General features: G+C 42.8%; 1 protein-coding gene across 4 annotated transcripts in view; it reads right to left on the reverse strand.

Moving 5' to 3' along the window:
• Positions 1–219: 219 nt before the first annotated feature.
• RASSF8 (Ras association domain family member 8) overlaps positions 220–27909 on the reverse strand; it is a 90073-nt gene continuing 62383 nt past the window's right edge. For 3 of the 4 annotated variants that reach the window (XM_017829113.1, XM_017829114.1, XM_017829115.1), the window contains 4 exons: positions 20159–20354; positions 8086–8975; positions 5634–5778; positions 220–4517 (listed from right to left, as the gene is read on the reverse strand). In XM_017829113.1, the coding sequence (XP_017684602.1) occupies positions 4396–4517; positions 5634–5778; positions 8086–8975; positions 20159–20261 (1260 nt within the window). In that variant the 5' untranslated portion in view covers positions 20262–20354 and the 3' untranslated portion in view covers positions 220–4395. The remainder of the gene's footprint in view (positions 4518–5633; positions 5779–8085; positions 8976–20158; positions 20355–27909) is intronic. The other variant, XM_017829116.1, reaches the window with a different exon arrangement.

The raw sequence follows: 27909 nt of genomic DNA on the forward strand, positions 1-27909 counted from the left end.
AGGACCACAAAGGATTTAACAGTCTTCAGCACTCCATTTACTTGAGGCCTAAAGGCATTCACTGCATGCATACATTTATGTATATACTACACACACTTACCCCCAACCTCCCCCCAGTATTATTGCAATAATTCCTTGCTGGTATAACAGCCTATATATACCAAGTTTCACTTATTTAGTTTTCTATAAACATAGAAAAAAACACCTGAAGAGAGCTAGAACAGCTTTCAATCAGTCACTATATTGGCATTGAAAGCTTTATTTTGAAAACTTTAAGCAGCAATACTGAATAAATAGACAGAATGATTGTTTTGTCATCTCCATACAACCGATGGCCTTCATCCAAAACATTAAAATACTGTAGCAAATAGAATAAACATGCACATTTCAATGTTCTAAAAAAAAAAGAGGTGTAATATAAAAGTAACACTTTGACACTTATTTTAATACAGTACAGACCATTAGAGACTATTTTCTGAAAAAAATATCTGAATACAGTTTTGTTATTTACATGGATCATTAAGGCCCAATTCACTCAAGTTAATGCACATCAGGAATTTATATGCTTCAAGGTAACTCACTAAAAATTACAGGATCAATTCTTTTTTTTTGATCATACTCATATGATCCCAGTTCACTAGAATAACGCAATACTCTTCACGCTAAAAACAAGGCAATTGCTGCCCCAAGAGGAGATTTTTATTTCACTAAAGGATCTTTTCCCTCTTACCTCACACATTTGCATATTGCTAATGCTAGTAGGGGTAGTTCTTTTCTTCAAGAACTTCCTCCCAGCTTGCAAGGGTTCAAGAAAAGCAAGTAATCTCAAAGCTAACATACCATTTCCAGAAGCAATTCAGGCACTTGGGAACCTAAGTCCCACTAAAAGATCCTGGGAGGCGTGTTCCTAGCTGACTTTTCAGAGTGGGACTTGAGTTTCTCCTTGCTCGGGCATTCGGATTGTTCACCTTAGCCTTAACCTACTGGCTTTTCAAATGGTCACCCCCCCTTTTCCCCTAACGACATAGCATCTCCAGCAAAAATAACCTGTATCCTCATGGATGAGAGAGATAACACAGTTAATTTCCACTAGTAATAAATTACAGGAGTTCTCCATATAAATTCCCCGTGCACTGGAAAATAGTGCTTTGTGTGTTCAACTATTTAACGCAAGCAAAAAACCCCATTTTTATCATGCTGCCCAGTAAATAATATGGCACTTGTTAAAATCAGTATGTGTTGCTTCCTTTCTGCTAATGCCCCGTAAGTAGGTTTGGAACATTTCTGAAAATGAATTTTTTCTACAGTTGTAAAGAAAAAGTGAGGTTCTGCAGTTGATCAGAAGCAAAATTCTAAATGCTGTAGTGTGAGGAATTTTTCTAACTGTTACACACTACTCAATTCACATTTAATGCAAGGGCATGCCATTTCTTTTTGGTTTATTTACAGAGAGGGTGAAAATGCTACAGAACTTCAGCCTGGGTGAAATTCAAGAAGCAAGAAGAGTATGGTGGGGACAGGGGAATTTGTCAAGTGTCTCACAAATGGCAGGTCTGGATACCAAAGCCTCTCCTTGACCATAAGAGTGGCTGAAGCTGTGAACGTTTTTCAGATCACCTAGACATGTGCCAAAGCCCTGACAGGGAGGGTCCACTCAGGGATGGTGCAGTGGCCACTCCTGAGCCAGCTCCAGGCTGGCCTCTCTGTCAAAGAGCTGCTGCAGTCAGCAGGTGCTGCTCTTTTAACTTAAATTGATTCTATTACAAAGCCGTAGTTAAAGCCCTCCAAAGCTGCTCTTACCATTCCTTTTAATCCTTTTCTTCCTCCCTCTATCCTAAAGAATAACTTGGCAGAGAAAGAGAGCAGTTGTTATGATGCAAGAGCCCAATTCAGCTCCAACTGACATCTGTGGGAGATGGACCGGTCACAAAGTATGACAGAAACATTAGCTGGGGTAAGTATGCTGATCTGCCTTAAAAATACTTCATCTCAGGACAAGACTGTTTCCCCCCAACCCCATGCAGCATAATTTGGGCCAGACTTTGCAAGGTGCTGAGTGCCTCAGTTCTCTAACATCAAGAGGTGCTGAAGATGCAAGATATCCACTGGAGAGGGCCATTTCACTTCTGTAAATTGAACCCAGAATGTAAGGCATATATGCTCAAGTACCTTGGACAGATATTGTCCCCAAACTATGTATATTTTACACTTTTTTTTAATATATAGATATATATATATGTACACACATTCTTTCTTTTTTGTTTAATACAAAGTTACGGGCACAGTAAACATGAGCACAGAACTGTGATAAACTAACAATAAAATCTGTGAGCACTGCAAAGATTCCTCAGGTAGGAACATATAATTTTCCAGTTTGCTCACAAGGGAAGATGGAAGATAAAAAAAAAAAAAAGACCTGATGATAAGTTAAACAGTAAAAATTCAGAGTCCATTTGGAAAGGTCCTTTATATATTCACAGCCTTATCTGTTGCTGTTAGTCTAAATACAGCAGCATTTTTAGAATATATGATGCCATTAATAAGTGGAAAGGTAAAAAGATGCAATAAACACTCAAGAATCCTTCATCTTCTACTATATCTTTTAAAACTTCCATTGTCGGGAAGCTCCTTTTTTTAAAAAGGAGACTTAAATTAACATTTATCTGCACATCAGTAAATCAACACGAGAGGATGCTAGGAGTTAAGTATTTTTCTGTGGCAAAAAGCATGGAGTTTCCTACTAGTGGTAAAATCCTGACCCTACTAAAGCCATCAGGAGCTCTGTCATTTTGCCACTAAGCCCAAGTTTTCAGTACTTAGTGAGAGCACGATGTCCGCCTCTCATGCCAAGGGGATCTCCAAGGTGGGGTTGGTGCTATGAGTTGCTGTTAGAACAGAAAATCCAAACACAACTAGGGAAGGCCCATCCCTTCTCTAACTCATCCATGAGGCCAGCCTCCAATGTTTATAGTGTCCCACTGATGGCAGTTTCTCCACAAACCTGGTGTCCACTTCAGCAATCTAACATCAAGGTCTATAACCAACAAATTACCTGGTATTGTCTAATTTTCTGCTGGGAAACCACTCTGTTTAATCCTTGCTTAGCTTTGATTGCATTAAAGCAACACCAAGATACAAAAATGTTCTCTTTTCACATGTTTTGCAAAAATGACCACCAAATGTGTGAATTTCCTGCTTGTGAGCTTTACATTCTGCAAGTGACTGAGCAGCAACATGTCTTTCAGAGGGGCTAAACTCGAATGAAATCCTGGCCCCACTCACTTCAGTGAAAGCTCTGCTATTGACTTCAAGGGACTCTGCCAGGTTTCTTCCCTCCACAAAACTTGAGTGAATTCTGGAAGGCTGGAAGAGGATGCCCGTTTGGTTTGTGTCTTTCTTCTCCTCCAACAGCAAGATTTACCTCAAAACAAGAACACTGTAATGGCTAGTGGAAAAAATAAAGTACAAAATCACACACAGTGAAAAGCCTCCTACTCTCTTTTGGTAAGATATATGAAGACAACTTCTTACATTGTTCTTTTCTCAAAAGGCATATACAATGTGGCAAAATATTTCAAATATACATTCTATGTAATAAAATATCATCTAACTAGTGCATCCTCAATTATATGCTGGAAATATTTTTACCAAGCCAAGGTTTAAAATCCATAAATCTTTTGAACACTAGGTGCTTCATTCAAAGGCAGATTCAACAGCAAGTAAAACCCACAAGCTCACTTTTCAAGCCTTAAAAGGTAGCGATGGATGGAACATGACATATTATGACCCACAACAGAAATGAACAAAGTTAGTGGTGAGAAACCACTGTAATGGTTCAGCACCCCACAGAACTCTGCATTGCAGGTTGCTGTACTTGATCAAATGGGGGTGTATGCACACACAAATTAAAGTCACCTTGTCAGACTGACACACAGCCATATGTGATTATTCACAAGTTAAAAATAAAAATATAAAAGGTCAACATTCATGGGTCCATTGATTAAAGGGAATAAATTAAACCTCAGGGAAGTTGCATACATGGTTTCCTTCACCCTCAGTCTTCCATTTATGCCTATACAAGCGACAATACTTTCCCAAACACTTCTGAAGTGGCAAAAACAACGAAGGTTTCTGCACTCTAGCTGTGTTGACAGCAAGGTCATCCTTGCCAATTAGGAATCGAGACAGCTCCTGTCTCTTTAGCATCAGTGCACAGGGTATGGCTCCGAGTGGTGTGTTGGAGGAAGAAGAAAAAAAAACAAAAACACGGTGGTGTAACAAAAAACCCAAAATAAAACAAAAAAAAACTTCTTCCATTCATCATTGGCAGAATAAAATAAAGTGTATCTTGTCCAGGGTACCTTGATAGGTCCTCTCCAGAAGAGGTATGTACTGTCATACATAAATGCCCTCCGGGTTAAAACCAGACGACAGGGGATTCTGTAGGATCCGAAGGTTGCTGGGGAGTTGCCTCGAGGAGCCAGGGCGCTTCAGTGACCCAGACTGAAATGTTGGCTCTGAACAGGAAAGAAGGTAGTTAGAAAAGTCATCATCGGGGGGACATCCATAAAACTCCTCCCCTCTTCCTGCTTAGTGTGATAAGAAAAAAAAAACTAACACCACACGTAACAAACAATTGAAATGCCTGGGTAGGAAGGGATGAGATATAAGGTGTACATAAGAGTATAATACTTCCTACACATTTCGAAACAGGAATATCTACCAGAAATAGCTATCCACAACAACTACTCTCCTGTGAAAAACATGCACCCATTTATATGGTAATGCACAGGAAGGGATTGTACCTGTACATAACTCAAAGCTTCAGCTTCCTGCCCACTCAAAAGAGACAGTTCACACAAGTCCACACTGACATTTTAAGGCCTGGTTGTCTTTTGCTCCTTCCCCCCAGCCCCCCCTTAGGCTCCCAGTGCCTTTTGGTTGGAAAGTCTTCCAAAAGGAGAACAGAACCAGCTAAGGAGAATGACGAGGCAAACAGACACCTTGAAAGCAGAGTATTGTCAAAGCACACAGCTGTGGTTGTGCCACAGCTCTGACACACATCCCATGTTTTTGTCCAGGAAAATGTGAATCCAGCTGCGGGCACGTGCAGGTTGCCCTGCTCTCACTGGGTGCACAGTCAATTTGCACATGCCGTAACAGCCATCTGTGCAGGGCTTCTGGATGGCTGGCAGCCCAGCTGGATTAGCTCCTATTCCCGTGTGGCTGCTGTCTGGGATTTCTGGAGATCCAGACACATTCCTTTTCCTACTCTGACAACACCAGAAGGGGAAGAACCCAGATGAGCAGCAGTGTTAGAAGTGCAATGATGTTGTATGCCAGCTTTACATGCCCACAGCCACTCTTGAAAGCCACTGGCTTAACGGGCTGCTGATGGGACAAACACATGCCCAGGCACAGTGGGGGAGAAGTTATCCACACACTGCTCTTTATTTATAGCCTGCTGAATCCTTGGAACGAAAAGGAATATCCGACAACGTGCTTTGTTAGTGTTTTGCTGAGGCCTTTGCTAACAGAGTGCTCCCTTCATGGACCAGTGCTGGCATTAAGCAGCAGGTAAAGGCAGTGCCAACCCCTTCTCCCTCCCAGCCAAGGCATTCCCAGGGCTGCACCTCTCTCCAGCTCCACATGTGGGGCCTCCACCTCCACGGGGTCTGCCGGCAGCACCGTCACCTTCGTTCCCGTCTGCTGGATGAACTGCTGCAGGTTCACCTGTCGCAGCTCCTTTGTCAGCTGCTCCAGTTCTTGTTCCCTGTCCTGCCGGGAAAGAGAAAACATCTGCTGAGCATATAAAGCAGCATTTCAAGGCTCCACTTACAACTGGACAACTTCTTTTGATGAGAAAGCCTCCAATTTTTGAATTCAAATGCAAACTGAAGAATTTAAAGGTTTTTTAATCTCATCATTTAAAAAGTGAGCCAACACTCACTATGACTTACTAGAATCAGAGAATCAATTAGGTTGGAAAAGACCTCTAAGATCATTGAGTCCAACTCTAAGTACAGGTGACTACTGGAGTTTTTTTATATATTATACTTTTATATTGCTCCTGGGATGACTAGCAGATGTTACTCATATCACCTGAGAAAAATTTTGGTGCATCAGATGTAAGCAAATAAAGGTAACAGTGTGCCCTCTGAAACAATAATCAATTGAGCAGCAGTCTAGCACCAAATCTTAGTTCTTCCTGAAGTGTCCAGCATGGCTTGGACAGCCCTGATACTAAAAGGAGTTAATTGCTTTCTCTTCTTGTTCTTTGCATTTTCTACTTAAATTTTTATGGACAGAACTTTCTCTCTCTGCAAGTATTTTGCACAACGAGGCCAAAGCCTGGCTGGTTCACCAGCCCTTCAAGGCACAGAAGATAATTTAGGATTTTCCTCAAGGCTTTGTACTTCTGGCATGATATGCAAAACTTACAGCTCTGAGAGGTTACAACAGTCTTAGATTTATTTAGTCCCCTCCACACTCAGGTTGAGCTTCATTAGCAGAGAGCTGCATCTGGTACTTTTTCTTTCCACAGCCAGGATGGAATTCCTGCAATCTGGCCACAGAGGGAATAGGCTACTCTGATGCCAGGCAGCACATCCATGGGCATTCCAATGCAGCAGGTACTGCTACACCTTTGTTTTGGCAAGAGAGAGAGGGTGGGCTGACCTTCTTTTCCCTAATTATCTTGTGTCAGCGGAATAGGATGTGAACTCACACGAGGACTGTGGAGGAACAGTTTTGTGGATCTGTCCTAGGAACAGATCATTCATTTGTTACGAGCTTTTGGAGAACTGGATGGAGAAACGGAAACAAAATTTTAAGACTATTCTACAGAAAAATTCTTCGCTTTATTTCAGGCCCATTAAACCCTACAACTGGGACACAGGAAATTCTCAACTGTCTTTACTTACTTACTACAGTGTTAATTGTGCAGCTCTGTGTTTTATGAGATTGTAACAAAGTTGCCACTGAAGGAAATTCAGGGGTTTTAATTTTTTTTTAAATTACTGAAATACGCAGGTTAGCAGAACTAACATAAATAACTTGTTCTTGACATTTCTCAGCTTTCACAGAAAGTAAGGTTGAAATGTCATGTATGTTTTAAGGTCTTAAATTTAGTATCTAATCATGAAACTTTATTGAGATCTTTTACCTGAAAAAGGGTGGTTTTCTTTTTTTGTTGGGGCTGGGGGTTTTTGCACTTAAAATCTTTTTCTACAAACCAGGAGACCAGAGTGCTGCATCTGACCCTCAACTGATCATAACCTCAGATGGTTGGAAAATTACATTACTCAGGTGGCTACAGGAAAGGGATGAAAGAGTTAGTCCAAATTACTAAAAAATTCTCACTAAAAAATGCCACCTTCCTGCTCTTATCACAGAAAATTTAGTGAATCAAAATTTTCTTTCCTTCCTTACTGAAAACTCTATAAAAAACACCCATGCTCAACTTTCCTGTTTCAAATCAGCAGTTCTGTGAATATTACTCATTAAATTTCAGCTTGCAAGAAAATATTTCTCTATTTCCTCCCCCCTAAACTCCACAATACAGAGCCCAGTTTACTTCCTCCTGGACTTTAGATTTGTGCATCTTTAGGTTTAGAACAAGCTTGGAAGATCTGAATTTAACCAGCAAGTCAGCCAGGAAAAGGGGGATGCTGTTCTTTAAAACAAAAGCCCTGTAAGGTAACAGCTACTTTAGCTCTACATCCATCTATCCAGGTGCTGCTTTTGGACTGTTCTTTTTAATTTATCTCTTTTGGTGGCAGACAAACCTAGCAAGGATCAGAAGCTTAGCCTCAAGAAAGGCTACGATGGTGTAAATTACTGTTTTTCATCTCAGATGGTTTCAATGAGCAAATTACACACAGGTGAAACTGTCTGCCCTTCAAAAAAATAAAATCTGAAATGCAATCTGAAAATCAAACACTTTCCTCCTTTTACCCCAAGTCACAGTGGAAACTTTCTCATGTGGTTTGTTTTTTTTTCATGGGCTCTAAATCTGCTTGAGAGAAATTTGCCACAGTCATGTCTTTGACTTTCCTTTAGCTATGGATAAACACACAATCTTACCTGTAACTTCTTGGTCGCTTGGCCCAAAGACCTTTCTACAGCTTTAATGCCATTTTCCAGCCTCAGACTCTGCTGGCCCTGAATATCAATTTCACCTTTCACCTTCTCGATCTTTTCCTTCACCTCTTCTTCATTCACTTGGGACTCTTGAACTTCCCGCTGCAGCTTCTCTGCTTCAAGGCCACTCTCCATGTTGTGGATCTGAGACACGTAGTCCTTAAGCTTGTTCTCGCACTCCAGGATCCTCTGCCTCATCTCCTGCAGCTGTTCTTTCAGCTGCTTCTCGTTCTCCTGCTCGATCTGCAGCTCGTTTTCCCAGAATTCTTCCTCCTCGATCTCCACTTCGTTCCGTTTGATCTTCTGCTCCAGCTTGAGGATTTCTTCTTCCAGGCTGGCGTTGTACTTCTGCTCCCAGTAGCGGATCTCGGCTTCGTTGGACTCCAGCTGCTTCTCGATGCACTGCAGCTTCTCCGTCTGGAGGTGGATCAGCTTCTTCAACTCATCTGCCGTCGTTTTACAGTTGTTGAGCACCTTTTGCTTGAACTCGGACTCCTTGCTCTTCCCGAAGATGTCCATTAACCCCTTGGCGCCCCCGGTGAAGGTGAGGGATTTCCTCTTGGGCTCCCTCCTCTTCATGGACTTGTCCCCGGGCGGCCTCAGCTTGGCCAGGGGCGGCAAGCTCTGCCGGTACAGCGTCCTCTCGGGGATGCGCGCCACGCTGTCCGACGTGGGCCGCTCGCTCAGGGAGGGCCCGGTGCGCCGCAGGATCAGCTGCACGTCGCTGGCGTACTGTCCCCACTTGTTGAGGGACACGATGGGGTTCTCGTGCGGCGCCAGGTGCCGCTCCGTGTCCCGCCACTTCTCGATCAGCGTGTACCGCCCGGTGCGCCCTGCGGGGAGAGCGCAGCGTCAGCGCGGCCGCGGGAGGGCGCTGCGGGGACACCGCGGGGACACCGCGGCACGGGACCGTCCGTGTCCCGCACCCCGCACAGCCCCGGGGGTGTCCGTCCCTGCCTCATCCCCCCGCACGGCCCCGGGGGTGTCCGTCCCTGCCTCATCCCCCCGCACGGCCCCGGGGGTGTCCGACCCTGCCTCATCCCCCCGCACGGCCCCGGGGGCGTCCATGTCCCATTCTCCATCCCTCATCCCCCGCAGAGCGCCGCGGGGTGTCCGTGTGCCATTCTCCATCCCCCGCACAGCCCCGCGGGCTGTCCCGTCCCCGCACAGCCCCGAGGAGTGTCCGTGTCCCGCCCCACGTCCCCCCCGCGCTGGTCTCGCGTGTCACAGCACACGCTGCCTCACTGACGTGCCCGCACATCCCTGAGCTCAGCTCCAAACCCTCTCCCGCGCAGCAGCAGCAAGGAGCAGTTCACACCCCACACACCAGGGAAACCGTACAACCCCCGGGGCTGCCGCCAGGTTTGGAGGGATTGGATTCCCAGAACCACAGAATGGTTTGGGTTGGGAGCGACCGTGAAGATCATCTCATTCCACCCCCCTGCCATGGGCAGGGACACCTTCCACTAGCCCAGGTTGCTCAGAGCCCCATCCAAGGTGGCCTGGAACACTTCCAGGGATGGGGCAGCCACAGCTTCTGTTGTCAACCTGTGCCAGGGCCTCCCCACCCTCCAGCAAAGTTTAAATCAAGTGACCCAGTGATGCTGGCAACCACCACGTAAATACACCCAGTACAAAGCTCTAGAGGAAGAAAACATGAACAGGAGTCCCACATGTTTCAGCCACTGAGAAACATCAAATTTAAGGGAGGAGTGTTTGCTGTTAAGCTGTTTCATCAATGAGAGGCAGCTGTTGATGACTGACAGAGCCTCAGTCCCCCAGTTCATGCCCCCCATGTCCACTCAGACACTGGGGAGAGCCAGCCCAGGTCCCAGCAGTGTGATGCCAGCTCAGATGGCCCCTGGCAGTGTTGCTGGTGTGACAAACCTTCACTGAGGAGAGCACAGGGACCAGAGTAACACAGGCTGCCTGAACTGCAAACGAGCAATGGGGCTCCCTGCACAGGCTGCTCCTCTGGAACAGCAGCTCCCACATTCCCCCTGGGATACTCAGCCTTCAGGAAGCAGCTCAAGTCCTTTAACAGTGTTGGGAGTTTTTTTGAGCACTGGTGATAGCTTGATATACAGTGAGTGCAGTCTGGTGTGCTTCTTGGGAACAAAACAGTACAAGACTACATTTAAGTCTTCATTTGTGCTGCCACCCGACATGCTTAAATTCAGCTCAGGAATCTTCTTCCTCTGATATCCCTCATGGGATTTTTCCAAACCCCTCTTACTACTCTGAGATACAGCATCCTCCAAATGCAGAAGAGAGTTTCCCTTATCAAAGTGACTTCACTTAAAAGCCACAACAGTGTTTACAGAAAGATGTGAAAGATCAACTGCTTTTAAAGCACACGATGCTAATGAATTTCTGAACAGCTCCACAATTGCCATTAACCTTAAAAACATCATTAACTACTTTAATGCATTACCTATATCCATTTCCATGAAAGATGATCATTCAAATGATTTATTTCAGCACATAAGTGCCTAAAATATCTGTCATACATACAACTATAGAGTGGAAGAGTTGGAAGAAATGTAGATATCAGTGGTAATCCATTTAATGCATTTTTTTTAACTCATACCACCTGCCCAAGCACCACACTTTTCCCAAAAGGACAAAAATATCCTAATCTTAGGCTGGAGATCTGCCTCCCACCTCCAATCACAACACTCACGTGGACTCCTCACCTCAGATTTGTAGGAGAATGTGGTAATTAACCTGCTATGCACCCCCCTAAAATTCAATATTGCCTTACAAAGGGCTTCCCAAGAGGCAACTACTGTGTTGGAAATGGCTCCTCTATCTCACTTTCTCACAATTAGCTCAGGATGCACGAACAACAACAAAAACTGGCTCTGGAGGCCCTGCCTAGAGAATGGGCAGCTTTGGCTCCTGCCTTATCCCAGAGGTCGCTGGCTGGTCAAGTTCAGAGACCAAAATGTCCATGTTCACTTCCAAGTCAGGAGTGAGAGCTTAAGGATTTGACGGATAGAAATCAACAAAACCAGGCAGCATGAGAACAGCAATCCACCACCCCAAAAGCCTTATAAATAAGTGACTGTAGGCAGGCACTGGGGGATGGGGAAAGAGGAAAAAAAAATAAAATCTGTCAGCGCACTAACATGCTTGGCCAACACTCTAAGAAACAGATTTAAGGTTTGTTTTAATAAAGTATTTTGAAAACAAGTTTACTATGCCAAGATATAAAGTGAGAGATTTTTGCCAGCTCACAATATTGTTCATTGATCCATGAAGATTTACAGTTTGTTGCAGGCATTGGTGTTGTTGTAGGAAAAATAAACCTAGAGCTGCTTGCCCTAGCATATTAACAATAAAATCCCTGAGAGAAAAATTCAGTAAAAACATACCCCAGAACCCAGGACAAAGGCTGCACCTCGCTGCTCTGTTTTGTTACTCTTAGAAGCTTTCAGCTTGTAATCATGGCTGTGTTACTAATGCTTGTGTTGTGTCAGAAACAGTCAAGTTCAAAGCTGTCTGAAAATTGCAAACAGGAGTAGGTACCACTAGGGGAACGAGCAGCGTGCAGTTTCTATTCACTCTGCTATTAAATTCATCATTTAAAAGAAATATAACAACAGACAAAAAAAAAAAGGAAAGGAGGGGAGGAGAATAAAGCTCTAACAATCTCGACCAAAAGCGAATTAAAGAATTAAGCAAAGCCCTTGCCAAGAACTATTTCCATCTTAGCTCAGGGTTCCAAATCAACACACAGCCCTAAATAATGAACTCAGCACTCAAGAGCCACATAAAAGAAAGTGTTTTGTGGAAGTAATACTTACAGAGTTCAACAACCACACCTGGAGTTCAGGACTGGTCTAAAACAAAGCTGTCCTCATCCGAGATCATTACCCAGGTTTAGTGCTCAGCCTACGTATGATGCAGATTAACAACACCCAGACAACCACAACTGTGATGTTTGCCTGCATTAGAGGGGATTAATTCACAAATGAAAGGGTGAATGAGTTAATTCAGAACTAATGATAGAGTGTTTCAGAACACAGGCGTCCCTGCAACAAACTGCTGGTTTTGATGTGCTACCATTGACAAGGAAAAAAAAAAGCAGCTTGCCTGGGTTGATGCCAAAGAGCAGCTCCACAGCTGCATGCTGCTTCTTGCCTTGCATGTCGTCCGTGAGCTTTTGGACACAGAAAGCACCTGGCAGAACTCAGCCCCACCTCATTCATGCAAACCTTATCATTTGAAAAATTAAGTTACAGTTGTGTGCACGTAATGAGCCTTGTGCCAGCAATGTACAGTATCCCCTAAACTACAGTGTTTCTCCCAGCTCCAGATTACATTAAATCTCATGCAGAATTATGCAGTATTTCCAGATAAAGGTCAGTGACCAGTTCAGGAGTCAATTCAGTGAGCAGCCAAAGCACAGCCTTAGTTGTACTTATGTTCACATAGGTGGGTACCTGCCTTGCCAGTGGATCCCTTGTGACTTCTGAAATCTAACTTTAAGAATACGCACAACTAGAAATTATTAGGACTCTTTTTTTTTTTCTAATACTTCTATCAAAGCTTTGTGTTGTTGCGAATGGTAGAGAAAACAACCCAGACAGCCCCCAAAAAAGCATCAGCAGTGCTGTGTTCCATGTTTTCCTGTTCAAAAAAACAGCAATTCAGGGGCTGGTGGAAGCAAAAAACCTCTACACCCTTCTCCATGGCCAGCAGGGGAAAGGGGGATTCTGTCCCTCTGCCCTGCTCTGGGGAGACCCCCCTACAGTGCTGCCTCCAGCTCTGGGGGCCCAGCACAGCAAGGACATGGAGCTGTTGGAGAGAGTCCAGAGGAGGGACACCAAGGTGATCAGAGGGATGGAGCAGCTCTGCTGGGAGGAAAGTCTGGGAGAGTTGGGATTGTTCAGCCTGGGAAAGAGAAGCTTTGGGGTGCCCTAATCGTGGCCTTCCAGGACCTGAAGGGAGCCCACAAGGAAGATGGGGAGTGACTATTTCCAAGGGCCTGGAGTGACAGGACAAGGGGCAATGGCTTCAGACTGACAGAGAGTAGGTTTAGATGGGATATTGGGGAGAAATTCTTCCCTGTGAGGGTGGGGAGGCCCTGGCACAGGTTGCCCAGAGAAGCTGTGGCTGCCCCATCCCTGGAAGTGTCCAAGGCCAGGTTGGATGGGGCTCTGAGCAACCTGGGCTAGTGGAAGGTGTCCCTGCCCATGGCAGGGGGAGTTGGAACAAGATAATCTTTATGATTCCTTCCAACTCAAACCATTCTATGATTACTATATGGTCCCCAGAATGAAGACCCTACATGAGCCATATGATATTACCATCTCAAACCAATCATCAAGAATTTATATCTGTTTTGCAAGACAGCAAATGACAAGCTGTAAGAGAAGTAGGTGTATCTTTACATCTCTACAGCACACTGCATCTGCACAAAGGGCCAGTGTCAAGTTTAAGAGGTTAAGTTCCCACCTACAGCTCCATAAGCACACAAACTTGGGATTGATGTAATTTGATAATTTAAACACAGATTCCATCACAATGAACAGTGATTAAACTAATGAAATACAGGAACAAGGTAATTGAACATTTTTTTTTAGACTCTCAAGTGGCAGAGTTTTAAATTACACTCCATGAAGGCAGTAGGACTCATGTAACTATTATTCACTTTAAGGTTCTCTATGTGCTTTAATATTTGCAGCTGACACAGTAGACATGAGTGACTGCTTCTGCTGGCAAAAGTGAAAATGAAACTCCAAAGGAAAGAAGCAGTAGCAGTGTTTCTCAGGCAACACTTCTAGCAGGACTGTAACCTGAGAGGTCATCAATTCTCTTTTTCAGGAATGATTCAACCCTTTAGTCTCTCCCAGAAGTCCATCATCCTCTACATTTAAAGAATTTCAGGCACTATATTTTTTTGGTATGAAGGTAGGATGATACACCACGAGAGGAAAAAAAAAAAAAGTACTGTGCCTTATCTTTCCCATCAGGCTACAAATGTTTATGCCAAGCAAGATCTTTTCAGTAAGTGTCTCCCATGCTTCAAGAGCCAGGCCCTACAGCAGTGAGTCAGTGCAAGCAGGTGAGTCACTGCCCTGGTCTCACAGGCTGAAGGATCCTGTCTTCCCTAAAAAGGCCATGTAAAGTAAAACATACTTGTATGTGGGTAAAAACTTCTAAGAACTCCTAATATGTGGAACACGTGGGTGAAAATGCTCTGCCTTACCAAAGGGACAACAGCACCAACTCCTGAATCCTTGACAGCGCTGATAGAAAAGTAATTGCTGGCAATTTTAATCAGTCCAGGGTGATCTGAACTCTATCTGTGAAATATGAAGCTGATATTACATTCATTATGCCATACTTAACATCCACAGCAATTTTTAAAAAATGCCAGTCAGGCTACTTGAGAACTCATTAAATACCCAAGATTAAGAGCAAAAAAACCTTCAAAATAGAGGTTAGAGTTTGTGTTACTCAGATTTTTCAACTTGTGCCATATTTTGCACACACATGTATGAATTCCATAGAAAATACAGAATCAGAGTAGTCCAGTCCTAGGAAGAAATACCCACAGAGATATCCAGGCTCCACTGAAGGCCTGCTGAGTTCTCTGGGCAGAGCTGTGCTCCCAGCATCTTTATCAGAACTGCAGCCTTAGTTTATTACCATTATCCTGGCTCTCAAAAGAAGGGTATACAAGTGTTTATCACACCCTGACAACACAAAGCACTTGGACTCACTTCATACTTTCAATTGTCTTTTTCTCTGAGCACCCCGAGGTACCACATTTATTTTAGACTCGTGTCCTAAGTAGGTTAAACAACGTGGAGGAGCAGTTTGGCCAAAGTCAGACAACAAAAGCACATCAAGCAGCCCAGGTTTCTGCTGCAGGCACCAGCACTGCTCCAGAGGTATCACATCACTCAAGGTGGAGACAAATCACCCCACCCAGCCACTGTGCCTCTCAGAGAGGTTACTATCACCAGATTCCTGAACTAGAAAGTTCATCACAGCACACAGCTTTCTCGTACTTCTTATCCCTCAAGGTTGCTATCTGAAGTGGCAGAGAGCGAAATTTTGGGGTCAAAACACCACAAGTTTTAAGCGATTCTTAGCAGTAAACTACATGATTAATTTAACAGTAAAAACCTCAGCACCAGCTCTGAAGAGAATTAGAAGAAGGGAGAAATTCTTGGTGTGTACAAACTGAGGTTCAATTTGCTCATACTCTTTTCCCTCTCTCTGACAGCCACCTCTGGCACTTGCTTTAGCAGAAATTATTTGGAAGAAGAGATGAACATAAGAGGCATCAATGAATCACAGAATGGCCTGGGTTGGAAGGGACCTGAAAGATCATCTCATTCTAACCGCCTGCCATGGGCAGGGACACCTTCCACTAGCCCAGGTTGCTCAGAGCCCCATCCAACCTGGCCTTGGACACTTCCAGGGATCCAGGGGCAGCCACAGCTTCTCTGGGCAACCTGTGCCAGGGCCTCCCCACCCTCCCAGGGAAGAATTTCTCCCTAATATCCAATCTACACCTACTGTCTGTCAGTTTGAAGCCATTCCCCCTTTTCCTGTCACTACATTTACTTCCTGTAAAAGGAGTGGTGTGATCTTTCCAGACACGGCTCTGGCTGAGCCTTACGATGCTGTAACACACGTCTGAGACAGCACAGACAAATCTGTGCTTTATTTTCATAAACACACCCCATTTATCTTTGGGGGAAAATACTCAACGGCAATAAAAAAAAAAACCAAACAAAAAACCCCTGACAGCTGCATTTGTTTAATTTTAAAAAGAGACAGCTGTACTTCTTGTTCAGTGAAGTGTTGCTCATATTCTCCAGCCAGAAAACCCCAAGCCCCCATCACTATTTAAAGCAAGTCTGCCATTTTAATTATTTGCCACAGAAAATTATGGGGAGGGCAGAAAACAAAAGTGCACTTGGGCAAGAAATTCAAACTTTGTGTCTCTAAACTGAAATATTCTCTTTCTAGGAAAGAAACATGTTGTTTTGACTACAAAAGATGCATTCAAGTCTCCAGGGGTAAAAGAAATCACAATGAATGCAGTAAAGATCCTCACAGGGGCTGGAAATGGGAGAAGAACACTTCTGACGGAACAAGACAAGTATATTTGTGACTCCAGCATTAGTCCCACATTCCTTTGGAAGATATTTTTATTTTTCATATTTGAATGGAAAACAACCAGTAAAAGCCAATTTTAAAAAAAAACAAACCAAAACAAAACCATCCATAGTTTAACTACATTTGCCTAAGCCATCAGCTACAAAGATATGCTCACTCTCTTTTAGGATCCCATCTGCTTTTCCCCTCAGCATTATAATGATTTTTTGAGAGGAGTCACTACACTTACACACTCAACTAAGTCCATATCCTACTTTCCATTCCCAAAGTGGTGAGGGCTTATTTTTTCATGATGAAACCATCACTCCTCTTATTTGTACTAAAAGCCAAATTTTTGTAACTTGTAAGCAGCTTGAGTTAAAAAAAAAATAAAATAAAAAAACAAAGCAGGCCTGGATAGAACTCATAAAAGGTAGTATCAAGTGTTATTCAAGATCCCAGGGGGAGGTGATTTCATTCTCTGGAAACTTCTAACTGAATAGTTTTATGTCTGTCTTGAACAGAATTCCAGTGACCCACCCTCCATCTAAGGCATTTCTAACTCCTCCTAAATCAGAGACACAATCCATTTTAACATCCAAAATTAGATCTAGTTTATATTATTCTATCTCACATTCATTAAATTATATACATGTATCTTTAAAATAATCTTTGCTGGGATCACTGAAGGAGACAACTCTCCCTTCTTTTTTTGCTTTAAAGAATTAGGGGGTTTTGAGATTTAATGCAGACCCTTTAACTTCAATCCAAATGGAAATTTAAAAAAAACCCAAACAACCCAAACCTCCCTAAACCTCTTACTTGGGGTAGAATCATTTCCTACTCTGCAATGATCAACAGATAGGCAGCAGAAGGACATCATAATGCAAGAAGAGGTAACATAAATATTATCCATCAGGAGAACAGCCCCAAAGAGAGACTTTTTCACTGAAAGAGCACCAATTTGTAAGGAATAGGCTAAGGAGCATTAGCCAGGCAAGTTAAGTGACAGAACACCATGGCCAAAGGATCAGAATTAGGGTATGGGACAGAATCTCCTACAAAGGGGCATAGCCCAGCACCCAGTATAATTTTTTATTAAAACAGCCATAAAACATAAAAAAAAAAGAATACTTTTGTATCCCGAAGTTATTACTGAATTTCCACGACAGGAGGGGAGAGTTGGAAAGTACACATTTGGAAACCTTTTTCTTGTTCTTATCACAGCAGGAGATGAGCAGACAGGGCCCTGCAGTTGATCAAGTGACAGCAAAAGGCAATCCTTGCAACACAAGGAATTCCATTTAAGGCAAACACAAGAAGGGTGGCTGGACATTGGAGCAGGTGGCTCAGAGAGGTGGAGGAGTCTCCATGCCCAGACAGATTCAAAACCCAACTGCCCATGGTCCCGAGTAACCTGGTCTGGCTGACCCTGCTCTGAACAGCAGATGTTCAAAGGTGCCATCTAACCACAGTCCATTCTATAATAATTTTGATTTTGATTTTTGAAATACACGATAAAGCTTTACTTTTCATATCTCTAGAACAGAGGCAGCTTCATCTGTCCACAAGAAGCTTCTTAACCATGGCTGTCTTAATTCACATATCTTTGGCTTGTGCTTTCTACAGTGGATATGGCTGTAACATAAGTTAATTTGCAGATATCCAGACACTGCACTTCAAGAAAATTACACACTTGTTGCAGTTCACACTTCAGGCTCAGGTAAGAAGACTGCACTGTGTGTGGGGTATTTTTTAAGTCAATAAACTGTAAGAGGTGATAAAACAAAAAGAGCATTTCAAAAACTTTGCAGACAGACCAACAGACAGACAAAACAATCCTGAATCCAGCCAAGCTCTGTGACTGCTGAAGGAGCCAGACTGCAAAGTGGAAAATACAATCAGAGCCAAGTGAGGAGAACGCCAACTCAGACTGGCTACTTTCCACCACCAAGTGTCAGGTGAGAGCTAGAGGGATACATTTTAATAGATTCCTATTCAAATTCCAGTGACATTTTTTCCTGGTAAGCTGGTACCTACAGCCAAATCAAAGGACCAGACATATGGCTGCTTTTGTGATGAATGGCCTGACAGGAGGGCTGGGAAAGCCCCACCTGCCAAAGAGCAATTTAGGTGGTGTTCGATACTGTCTGAGCTGCCCTAGTGAGAGGGAAGTTATAATGGGTGTTTTCCAGGGAGGATATTTGCCTCAGGAAGGAATTTCCAAGGGATTCTCTTAATTTGGCTCTGGTTGCAACTGAAATTTATCTCCACTTGGAACCAGAGTCACCTGCCCCAGATGAACTGGGGATGTGCTACAGAAAAGGAAGCCTGAAGAACTGACAAAACCTGTGTGTTTCCAAGGCTCATGGAGGCCTTACAAGAGTTCAGGCTGATAGCTGAGGATACAGAAAAAACCTAAAGAGAAATTACACAGGAGAATATTAAACTACTGTCTAGAACCGGGAGTCTGACGTTTTTTGTGTTGTGGGAGAAGGCGAAGGAAACAGAGTAAAGAGATATTGAAAGCAAGGTAAAGAACTAAAGTATCACAACCACTTTATTATTTCTAAATACATATCACTTAATCATTACTAGGAAATGACCATGGCAGCATAATTGTGTCCCAAAAAACCTACAGGCAGAAGATAAGATATGAAAGCTATTCAGGAACCAATTAGCATTAAATGAAAAGCTGCAAGTAGCACCACCAGTAAAAGCACATTTAACAGTTAAACATCAAACACAAGACTTGAGAGACAAACTAACTTTTTGAAATTTTTAAATGAAGCTTTAAAAGTTATTTGATGCATATAGATAAACACATGCTAGCATTGTGTTCGATCCCCTTAGATCATAAAATAAAAAAGTTCCAGTCTTCTACTCCATTTGATAAAAGCAGGTGGAAATGATGTCCAGAAGTACAAATTTAAATAAATAAACATCACAATTTCAGAGAAACTGATTTCATGCTTACAGGTGGAATATCTCATTGACGTTCATGAGCCTAAGTTATTTTTTATTAGAAAGTTATTATTTTTAAATTGGTTTTTAAACTGCTGGCACACTGAAAAATGCAAAAGTTAGCCTTTAAATTATTAATCTAATTTTAGGTAAAACATAGGCTTTAATGCCTAAATTTAAATAGTATCTAAAGCCAATTATAACTTCTGAGCAAAGAATAAGAATCAGCATGGGAAATACTGAAGGGATGAAGTTGAGGCTTATTCAGATAAAGATATTTCAGATATAAGACCACACAAATTTTTTATAATCTATTCCAAAGAGATGAGTACCAAAATTAAACTCAATACTCATCTGGATAAGACAAGCTATGAAAAATTATCATGCTCTTAGTCACTGAGAAAGATCTGACGAGGCTGTGGAGCCTGAAAGATTTTATTTTTTTTCCTTCTAAACTGCTCTGCAAATTGCTAACACTGTACGGACTTCCAAGTTACTCCTGCACACCACAATGAAAGGGTAGGAGGAGAACCTGAAGGATCTATTTCACTGGTCTATGCTATTCCCAGTATAACTGAGGATACTTACAATGTGTATTATTTCAATGAACAGCATTAGAATGCACTGCTTTCATATTCTTTGGTACTTAAAACATTGACAGTTTAGCACCTTCTTTATCCAGGCTGTATTTACAATAACAAACAGCAGCATATTATTATTATTTAGAGAATAAATTTGTATTGAATGAGAGTTTATAGATTTCAAAGTGTTTCCTTGCTTTCTTTCTCAACTCTGTCAGGTGAAAGATCAAAGGCTACAAGTTTACCCTGCAAATTGTACTTTCATACTCAGTGCCCCCTCACCTCCCCTCATTTTAGCTCTGTAAAAAAAGGCTTCACCCCATTTCCCAGCTGGCAGAACTACTCACCAATGGCCTGAGCAAGGGCTATTACAACTTCCTGGCATGTTGTGACCTCGGTGACCCCACACACGATTCTCTGGACTCCATCCACCCATACTTTGAGCTCCATGGTTCACCAGATCATCCAAGAGCCATGGATGCGCATCCGTCAAGTCATACTTGCAGCTACAGTGGAGAGAAGGCAGCAGATGTCCTGGAGCAGCTACAGGAGAGAAAAATCCTGGTGTTCATAGCAAGGCATTACCAATTCTGAAAGTTAACAATTTCAGCTTGTCACCTATTTGGTAGGAGAAGCAACTCAGCCTCCTTTCTTTAAATACAACAGGAACCACACACACATCCTCACATTTTGGGGAAACAGTGGCTGGAAAGTGCCCGTTGGAAAAGGCCCTGGAGTGCTGGTGACAGCAGCTGGACATGAGCTCAGGTGTGCCCAGGGAGGCAAGAGGCCATTGGCACCTGGCTTGGATCAGCAATAGTGTGGCAGCAGGACCAGGGCAGGGATTGTCCCCCTATACTGGGCACTGGTGAGGCCACACCTCAAATCCTGTGTCCGGTTCTGGGCCCCTCAGTTCAGGAAGGACATTGAGGCGCTGGAGGGTGTCCAGAGAAGGGCAATGGAGCTGGGGAAGGGTCTGGAGAACAGCTGAGGGAGCTGGGGGGGCTCAGCCTGGAGAAAAGGAGGCTCAGGGGGGACCTTACAGGAGGTTGTAGCCAGGTGGGGGTCAGGCTCTGCTCCCAGGAAACAAGGGACAGGACAAGAGGAAACAGCCTCAAGCTGTGCTAGGGGAGGTTCAGGTTGGACATCAGGAAGAATTTCTCACTGAAAGGGTGGTCAGGCATTGGAAGGGGCTGCCCAGGGAGGTGGTGGCGTCCCCATCCCTGGAGGTGACCAAGGAGGTGACTCAGTGCTCTGGGCTGGGTGACAAGGGGGGATCGAGCACAGGGTGGACTCAGTGGTCTTGGGAGGGCTTTTCCAACCTTAATGCTTCTGTGATCCCACACTTCAGCAATATCTACCTGTTGTGTAGACATACTAGTTACATTCATTACAGTTTGTTTCCTGAAACGTTAAAAGTTTTTATAAAAAGAGCACCCAGAGAAATAGCAGTAAATAAACGACTCCAGAGTAAACTTGTAACAGTTTCCAGTAACAAGTGCCTCTCTTCTTTTTTTTTAAGTCTCAAGGGACTGGTTAGGGATGCTTTCAGTGTTTGTTCAATAATACCTAGCAGGTGGTGCTGTAGCAAAACAAGGGGGAAACACTTTTAATTACAGCCATCCATGAAAGCCCAACTTTTGTCTCCCTACAGAAACAGCTGCAGGTTCCTATTCCCAACAAACCTGTGCATTTAGTATCAAACCCCACAAAGGAAAGTGAGCAAAACAAGGAGACGCATCAGGAAAGTGGTGTAGAGGTGGTTTAACCCCTGCCAGCACTGTGCTCGTTCTGTGAGGAGACAGATATTAGCTAATATAAATGAATAAAACCGTTAATTATATGCTAATATAATAAATAAACCTGTTATCCCAAGTTTTTCCATAGGCACTGCAATGATACTAAACAAAAAAGGAAGCCATACCACACCTCATCTACTCAGTTTTCACTTTTAAGCATGTCTGGTATACCAGCTCCCAGTTAAATTTTAAAAAAGAAAACTCCCCAGATTATTAATTAAAAAAAATGATCAGAGGGTTGGTTTTTTTCCTAAGAGAAAACCCATCAGTCAAAAAAATCTCTTTCTGCACTCAAAAGCCAGGAAAATGTTGAAGCACAGAAACAAAGTTTAAAACCCAGGGAGCTAAACTGGGACTGAGCAATCAGGCATTTGCCTTCTGCTGTCTGGTTACCAAGAGTCAAGCTGCTCAAGGTTTATCTGATGTTAATGTCTAGATTAACTACTGATCTGAACTCAGCTTTTCCAGGAGCTGCTTTCCTTCTGCATATACATCCATGGGCATCATGGCTCACAAGAAGTAATTTCTAAGTGGAGATGCTGAGATGCCTCAGAATTCAAAAATTTTGAGGTAAAAATTCCAAGAAGAATTGTTGTCTTAAAAATGTAAAGCCTTTCACCAAAGCTGAAACAAAAACCAAACCACCAATAACGACTATTCTTTAAAAAAAAAAACAACCTCAAAACTAAACCAGAAACCCAAAATAACTACCCACCAACAAAAAACCACAAAAACAAATAAAGAAAACCTAATCAGACAGCTGGGTTATTTAAGCAGATGGAGAAAAAATAAACCATGATAATATGATAAAAGAAGCTCATGTATTCAGGTAATCCCATATGGATAAAGTGATAATACTTCCAAAATATTGCCTGTAGTTTTAAGTACCAGGAAAAGGGATAACACAGGGATAAAGTGAAAGATATCTGAAAATTATCTAGAGGATTAGTGAAGACAGGCAGGGTAGGGTTTGACACAGAACATGGAATCTGATGATGCTGATGGATTTAACAGAACTGCACGTGGAGGCAGAAATGGTGCAGGAAAACTCAGTGCAGCACATATATTTGTGTGTGTATGTGTATCCTGCCCAAAAATACCTGTCCAGAATTATATGTAAATAAATATATATGTAAATAAAGTAAAACTAGATTTCAAATATGCTCGTACATTTAATAAAAAAGTGATAGCTTTTAAGAATGCCAAGTGTGTAGAGAAATAGCCTTTTGAGATGTAAGTAAGCACCAGAAAACCCAAAGAGGTTTTGATAAATATTTTCCCCCATAAAATCACATAATTCAAAGAATCTGCACAGTGTGCAAATACAGAAACACTTCAATAAGGTAATATCATTTTAATGTACGAATAAACTAAGCAGAAAAAAGTCTTTTACCAGCCAGTAATACAACAATGACTGACAAAACACCTCACAGGCCCCATCAGTGACCTCCCCTGTTTGTTCCTGGACCAGTTGTCTTCCCAAATAAACAGACCTCACATTCCAAGCCTAGCCATAAGGAACTTTGTTAATTAACTTAATACCCTAGCTGAGGGTTGAACAGTTCAGAGTTCCTGGCACAGGCCAAGCCATCTCTCCGTGTGACAACGCACACGTCAGCAAAGCATCCGACAGCTCTAATTGTTTTTCTGCCTGTCAACACCCAAAGTATTATCTCCATTTAGCAAGCCAGCAAGTGCATTTTTTCCCCCCAGTCAGCACACAATGTACAATGTCTTGTGTTCAGTGCTGATCAGGTTTGGTCATCTGTTTTCCTACCATCCATCTTTAAAAAAGAATGGACTAAAGAGGGGCACCGTGTAATAATGGAGTATTTGCTGACACTTCCAAGTTTGAAAATAACATTCACCAAAGCTGCAAATGATCCCAACAAAGTGTCTTTGAAACAGTTCAGGCTCAGGGGAAACATTCCCTGTTAATTTCTTATAGGATAAATAGTTTTAGTAGACTAAATAGGGATGAAGAACCAATAGAAGCCTGTGGTAAAACAACGCGCAGGGCTGAATTAAAGGAGTGTGTGAATAAAAGGGTTGCCCAGGAAGGTGGTGGAGTCACCATCCCCGGAGATGTTTAAGGAAAGACTGGACTCAGTGCTCTGGTCTAGTCAACATGGTAGTGTTTGCTCAGAGGTTGGACTCTGATCTTGAAGGTCTTTTCCAACCTCAATGACTCTGTGATTCCATGTGCCCCACAAGTGCCCATGGGATTCTTTTGGGGACCTGTCACCAGGAACATACACATCCAAAGTGGAAGATCTATGTGCTGAAATCACCTTATAACTTCTAAGCAAAGCTCTCCTACAATAGGTTAAAAAAAAAAAAAGAAAAATAAATCTAGGACTGTTTTGGTTTCTAGGCCCATCCATTAGAAGTTTAAAGAGAGGTCTGAAAACCAAAAAACCTTCTGGCAGTGTGCCTATCTCTGCTTCCCAATTATAGCTCTGTAACATTCTCTTATCAGCATTTGGTTTTCCTTCATATGTATTCAGTTCTTTATTTGCTGACAGTTAACTTGTATATCAGTAATAGCTTATTTGTCTTTCCACTGAGGGCCACTCTGACAGCCCCAAATATATTTTTTGACCTGAAGTCTCTGTCCAGAATGCACATGGTCCTTTTACATGACAGGAGGCAAAATAATCCTTACCTCCAACACTGTACAAATTTCTTTCTGAAGCCAATGGAGGGGGTTGGAGGAAAACATCTCACTTGAGGTTTCTCCATCCCGTAAGTTCAAAACCAGTTCGTTTTATGCACAACTTCTTATTTTAGCAATGACTGGGAATAGGAATGCAAAAGTAATTTACTGAGAGGCACACAAGCCAAAGCACGCCTCTGATCACAGCTTTTCCCCAGCCTGTCAGTCATCAGCTCCACAGTGACACGTAGTTCTGACTAGAACCAAGCACTGGAAATCTGGCATCCCCCAGCTACTTCTTCCCTCTTCTTCCCTTTTTTTTCCCACTACCTTGCCTGAAGCCTCCTCAATTACCATGCATTAAACATTTTCCCTAAATTCCCCTTTCATCCTAATTGGCTGATGGTATCTAACTGTTTCAGATAGTTGTTCAGTTTTCAAGTGTAAAGAAAATCCAACATACACATATACACACACACAAATACAAATATATATATATTTGGCTACGTCTCCACAGTTAGTTTACAAAATACAGAAAAGGCTGAAGCTCCACAGAAGACAGGCAGAACTAAGTACTCTATTTAAGAAACAAATATTCCAAGCAGATGTTTACAAACACCTTCTCGTAAGCGTTAAGTCACAAGAAACCCTGAGAGCTAAAATTAAGATGCTGATTTCACCTCATTTCTAGGTTCACACCACCTGAAAGCATCATGTACCTCAAATCAGAGCTAAAATCCTGCTGCAGAATTTTGACCAGCCAGTTCAGTAACCTTCTGTAGCCCAACAAGGACCCAGCATGTTGTTTAGTACACTTGAAAGTCAGAGTGCTTTCATTTGTAATTAGCTGTAACCAAACATCATTTGGAGTTTGGCATTTACCCTTTGTTTTTCACTCTCTGTGCACTATGGCCAAGTTGTGCTCCTTGTTTTTCCCTATTATGACACGAGGTAGGGCCCTGGACAAACAGGCAGCTTATTCCACCCAGGCTGGAAGCCATTCATTAATAAGAATAGTTAGTCCATGCTAGTAAGGCTTGGTTAGAAAATACTAAACAAACAAGTACAAATAAGCCAGCCCAGCTACCCAGCTAAGAAAGAGCTTATAAACCATACAGCAGAGCATGATAGTGCCCTCCCCATGAATGGGAACATATTTGGCAGGTTTTCCCCACCCTAAGAATCCTGGTACAGAGCAAAGCAACGTTTTTCCAGATGGAGATGACTGCAAATACAGAACTGGCTGCTAGAAACCAGCTTGCTAGTATTTTCCAAAAAGTCTCCTCCCTTAGAGTGAGGAAGAAGAAATATCCTACAAGACATGCAGCTTCCCACCAGTAAATGGGCAAAGATCTTTCACTGCAGGTTCAAATCAAAAATATCAAGTGAAGGTCTTCTGTACACAGAATTTTATCAGAAAGGATGAGGGGGTGGTTTTGAAATCAGTGTACAACTTTCTTTGAAAAGCGAGTGTTTATACAGAGGTAGCATCCAAATTTTTTTTTGTGGGACTAACACTCGTGCAGTGTTATTGTTTTGCTATTCCAGAAGAACCCTCTGAGATAATGAGCGCTGCTTAAAACAAACAAACCAGAGGTCCCACAACCATGAAGATGACAGTGTTGAGAACGAGCTCGAGAGAGACTTAAAGACCAAAGAATTTTCCTCAGACTGGCCAAAAGATGGTCTAACACATGTCTGTGAAACAGGCCAAAATCCAGGTGCCACAAGTGATACCCAAACACACACACAACCTGTGAGAGGACAGGACAGCACCAGTACACGAGTTTGTATAAACCTTACAGTACAGGAGGTTGTTTCTAGCAACTGTGACTGCAAGAAATTGTGCCTCTGGATAACCCCAAATCCCCCAAAAGTCCCAAAGTCGCAGTTTCCCAGATAAATTACGAGTTGACTTCCATCCAAGAACCTTCAACTGCCTCGAACAGGAACTCCTGCTTGCTTGGCAGTTTCTCCTGGTGCAATACAGCTAACAATTTGGTGGGAAAAAATGAGGGAAAGAAACAGTGTTTTGAAGCAGGGGATGCTACAAGTGGTATTTTGCATAATTACAGAACATCCCCAACCTCTCCTTGAGCTACAAATCTCTCCTTGAGCTGCAATCTTTACAGCACAGAAAAAAACAAATTGTCAGTCTCTCTTCTCTTTGTATTGGTGAGAATTAGCCAGAAAGAATTAACTTGTTTTCTTTTGGAGGTGAGGGAGTGATAAGAGGAGGCAAAGTTTTCATCCTGGCTTCTTCTTGCCTCTTTCAAAGATACATTTTGTTAATGGCAACTATCAGTTACCAGTTGAAATAATTCTTCCACCTTGAAAATCGTATTTTTATCTTCAGTGTTTTAATTTTCAGAATGATCTCTGACTTCAGCAAGCATGTTTGCCTTTAGGACATCTCCCTCCTGCACATGATCACAGATTGTGTCTAAAATTCACATGCCTTCATAGAAAACCAAGTTCTGGCCCTCTGTCACAAACACCTATGGATGGCTGGAGTTATATTGCTCTCAAAACCTCTCACAGTCTGTAAGACTTATATCTTGACTCAAGTTTGGAGCCTCAAGGCTTGACCCAACTCTGCTCTGAAACATTTTTCAAATCCCCACAAAAGATCTGAAAGCAAACAAGCCAGCAGGTGAGCCAAGGAAACAGATGGCTTATTAAAGTTCCTTTGTATTTGGTCACTGCTGAGAACATAACCTTGCATTTTTAACAGTAAATTTCACACTCTTGCACTTGAAATAATTCAACAGGAACAACAACTCTGAAATTAACACTCTCCTTTCCCTCAGTTTAGATATAAAAAGCATCTCAACTCCAAACAGACTTGAGGTACAAAAACGCAAGCACATTTTGGAAATGCTGACAGCACTCAAGTCAGAGTTTCAAGGATCTTTGCTTCTAACTAACTAGATTTCAGTTAGAGAGTTTCCCGAGCAGAAGTTTTAAAAGTTAAGAGCATTATATTTAGGATATGTACCAGCAAATCAAAACAGTATCTGATGTAGGGCTTCTTTCAGCTCTTGAGATAGGATTTACCTTGATACAAGTCTGAATTCGATTCAAGCAGGCTTAATCACTAAACCCAACCCTGAATCTATTTCAGGATTAGGACTGAAGTATCACCTGCAGGTGGTTTTGCATGAAGCACTTCTTCCCCTCACTCTGTATTCCAGCTTCTATGAAATAGAACTGTCAATGTGAAACAATCCCATCAGAGATGCTGGAGTGAACTGACCCATCTCAGACAGGCTCACTGCACATCACTGTTCTATAAAGGGTTGGATCACAGAATCATGGAATGGTTTGGGCTGGAAGGGACCTTAAAGATCATCCAACTACACCCCCCTGCCATGGGCAGGGACACCATCCACTAGCCCAGGTTGCTCAGAGCCTCATCCAACCTGGCCTTGAACACTTCCAGGGATGGGGCAGCCACAGCTTCTCCAGGCAACCTGTGCCAGGGCCTCACCACTCTCCCAGGGAAGAATTTCTCCCCAATATCCCATCTAAACCCACTCTCTGTCAGTGTGAAGCCATTCCCCACATCTTGTCACTCCAGGCCCTCGTAAACAGTCTCTCTCCATCTTGTGGGCTCCCTTCAGGTACTGGAAGGCCACAATTA

This window comes from Lepidothrix coronata, unplaced genomic scaffold (assembly GCF_001604755.1).
Source record: "Lepidothrix coronata isolate B3197 unplaced genomic scaffold, Lepidothrix_coronata-1.0 Scaffold158, whole genome shotgun sequence".
Lineage (NCBI taxonomy): Eukaryota > Metazoa > Chordata > Aves > Passeriformes > Pipridae > Lepidothrix > Lepidothrix coronata.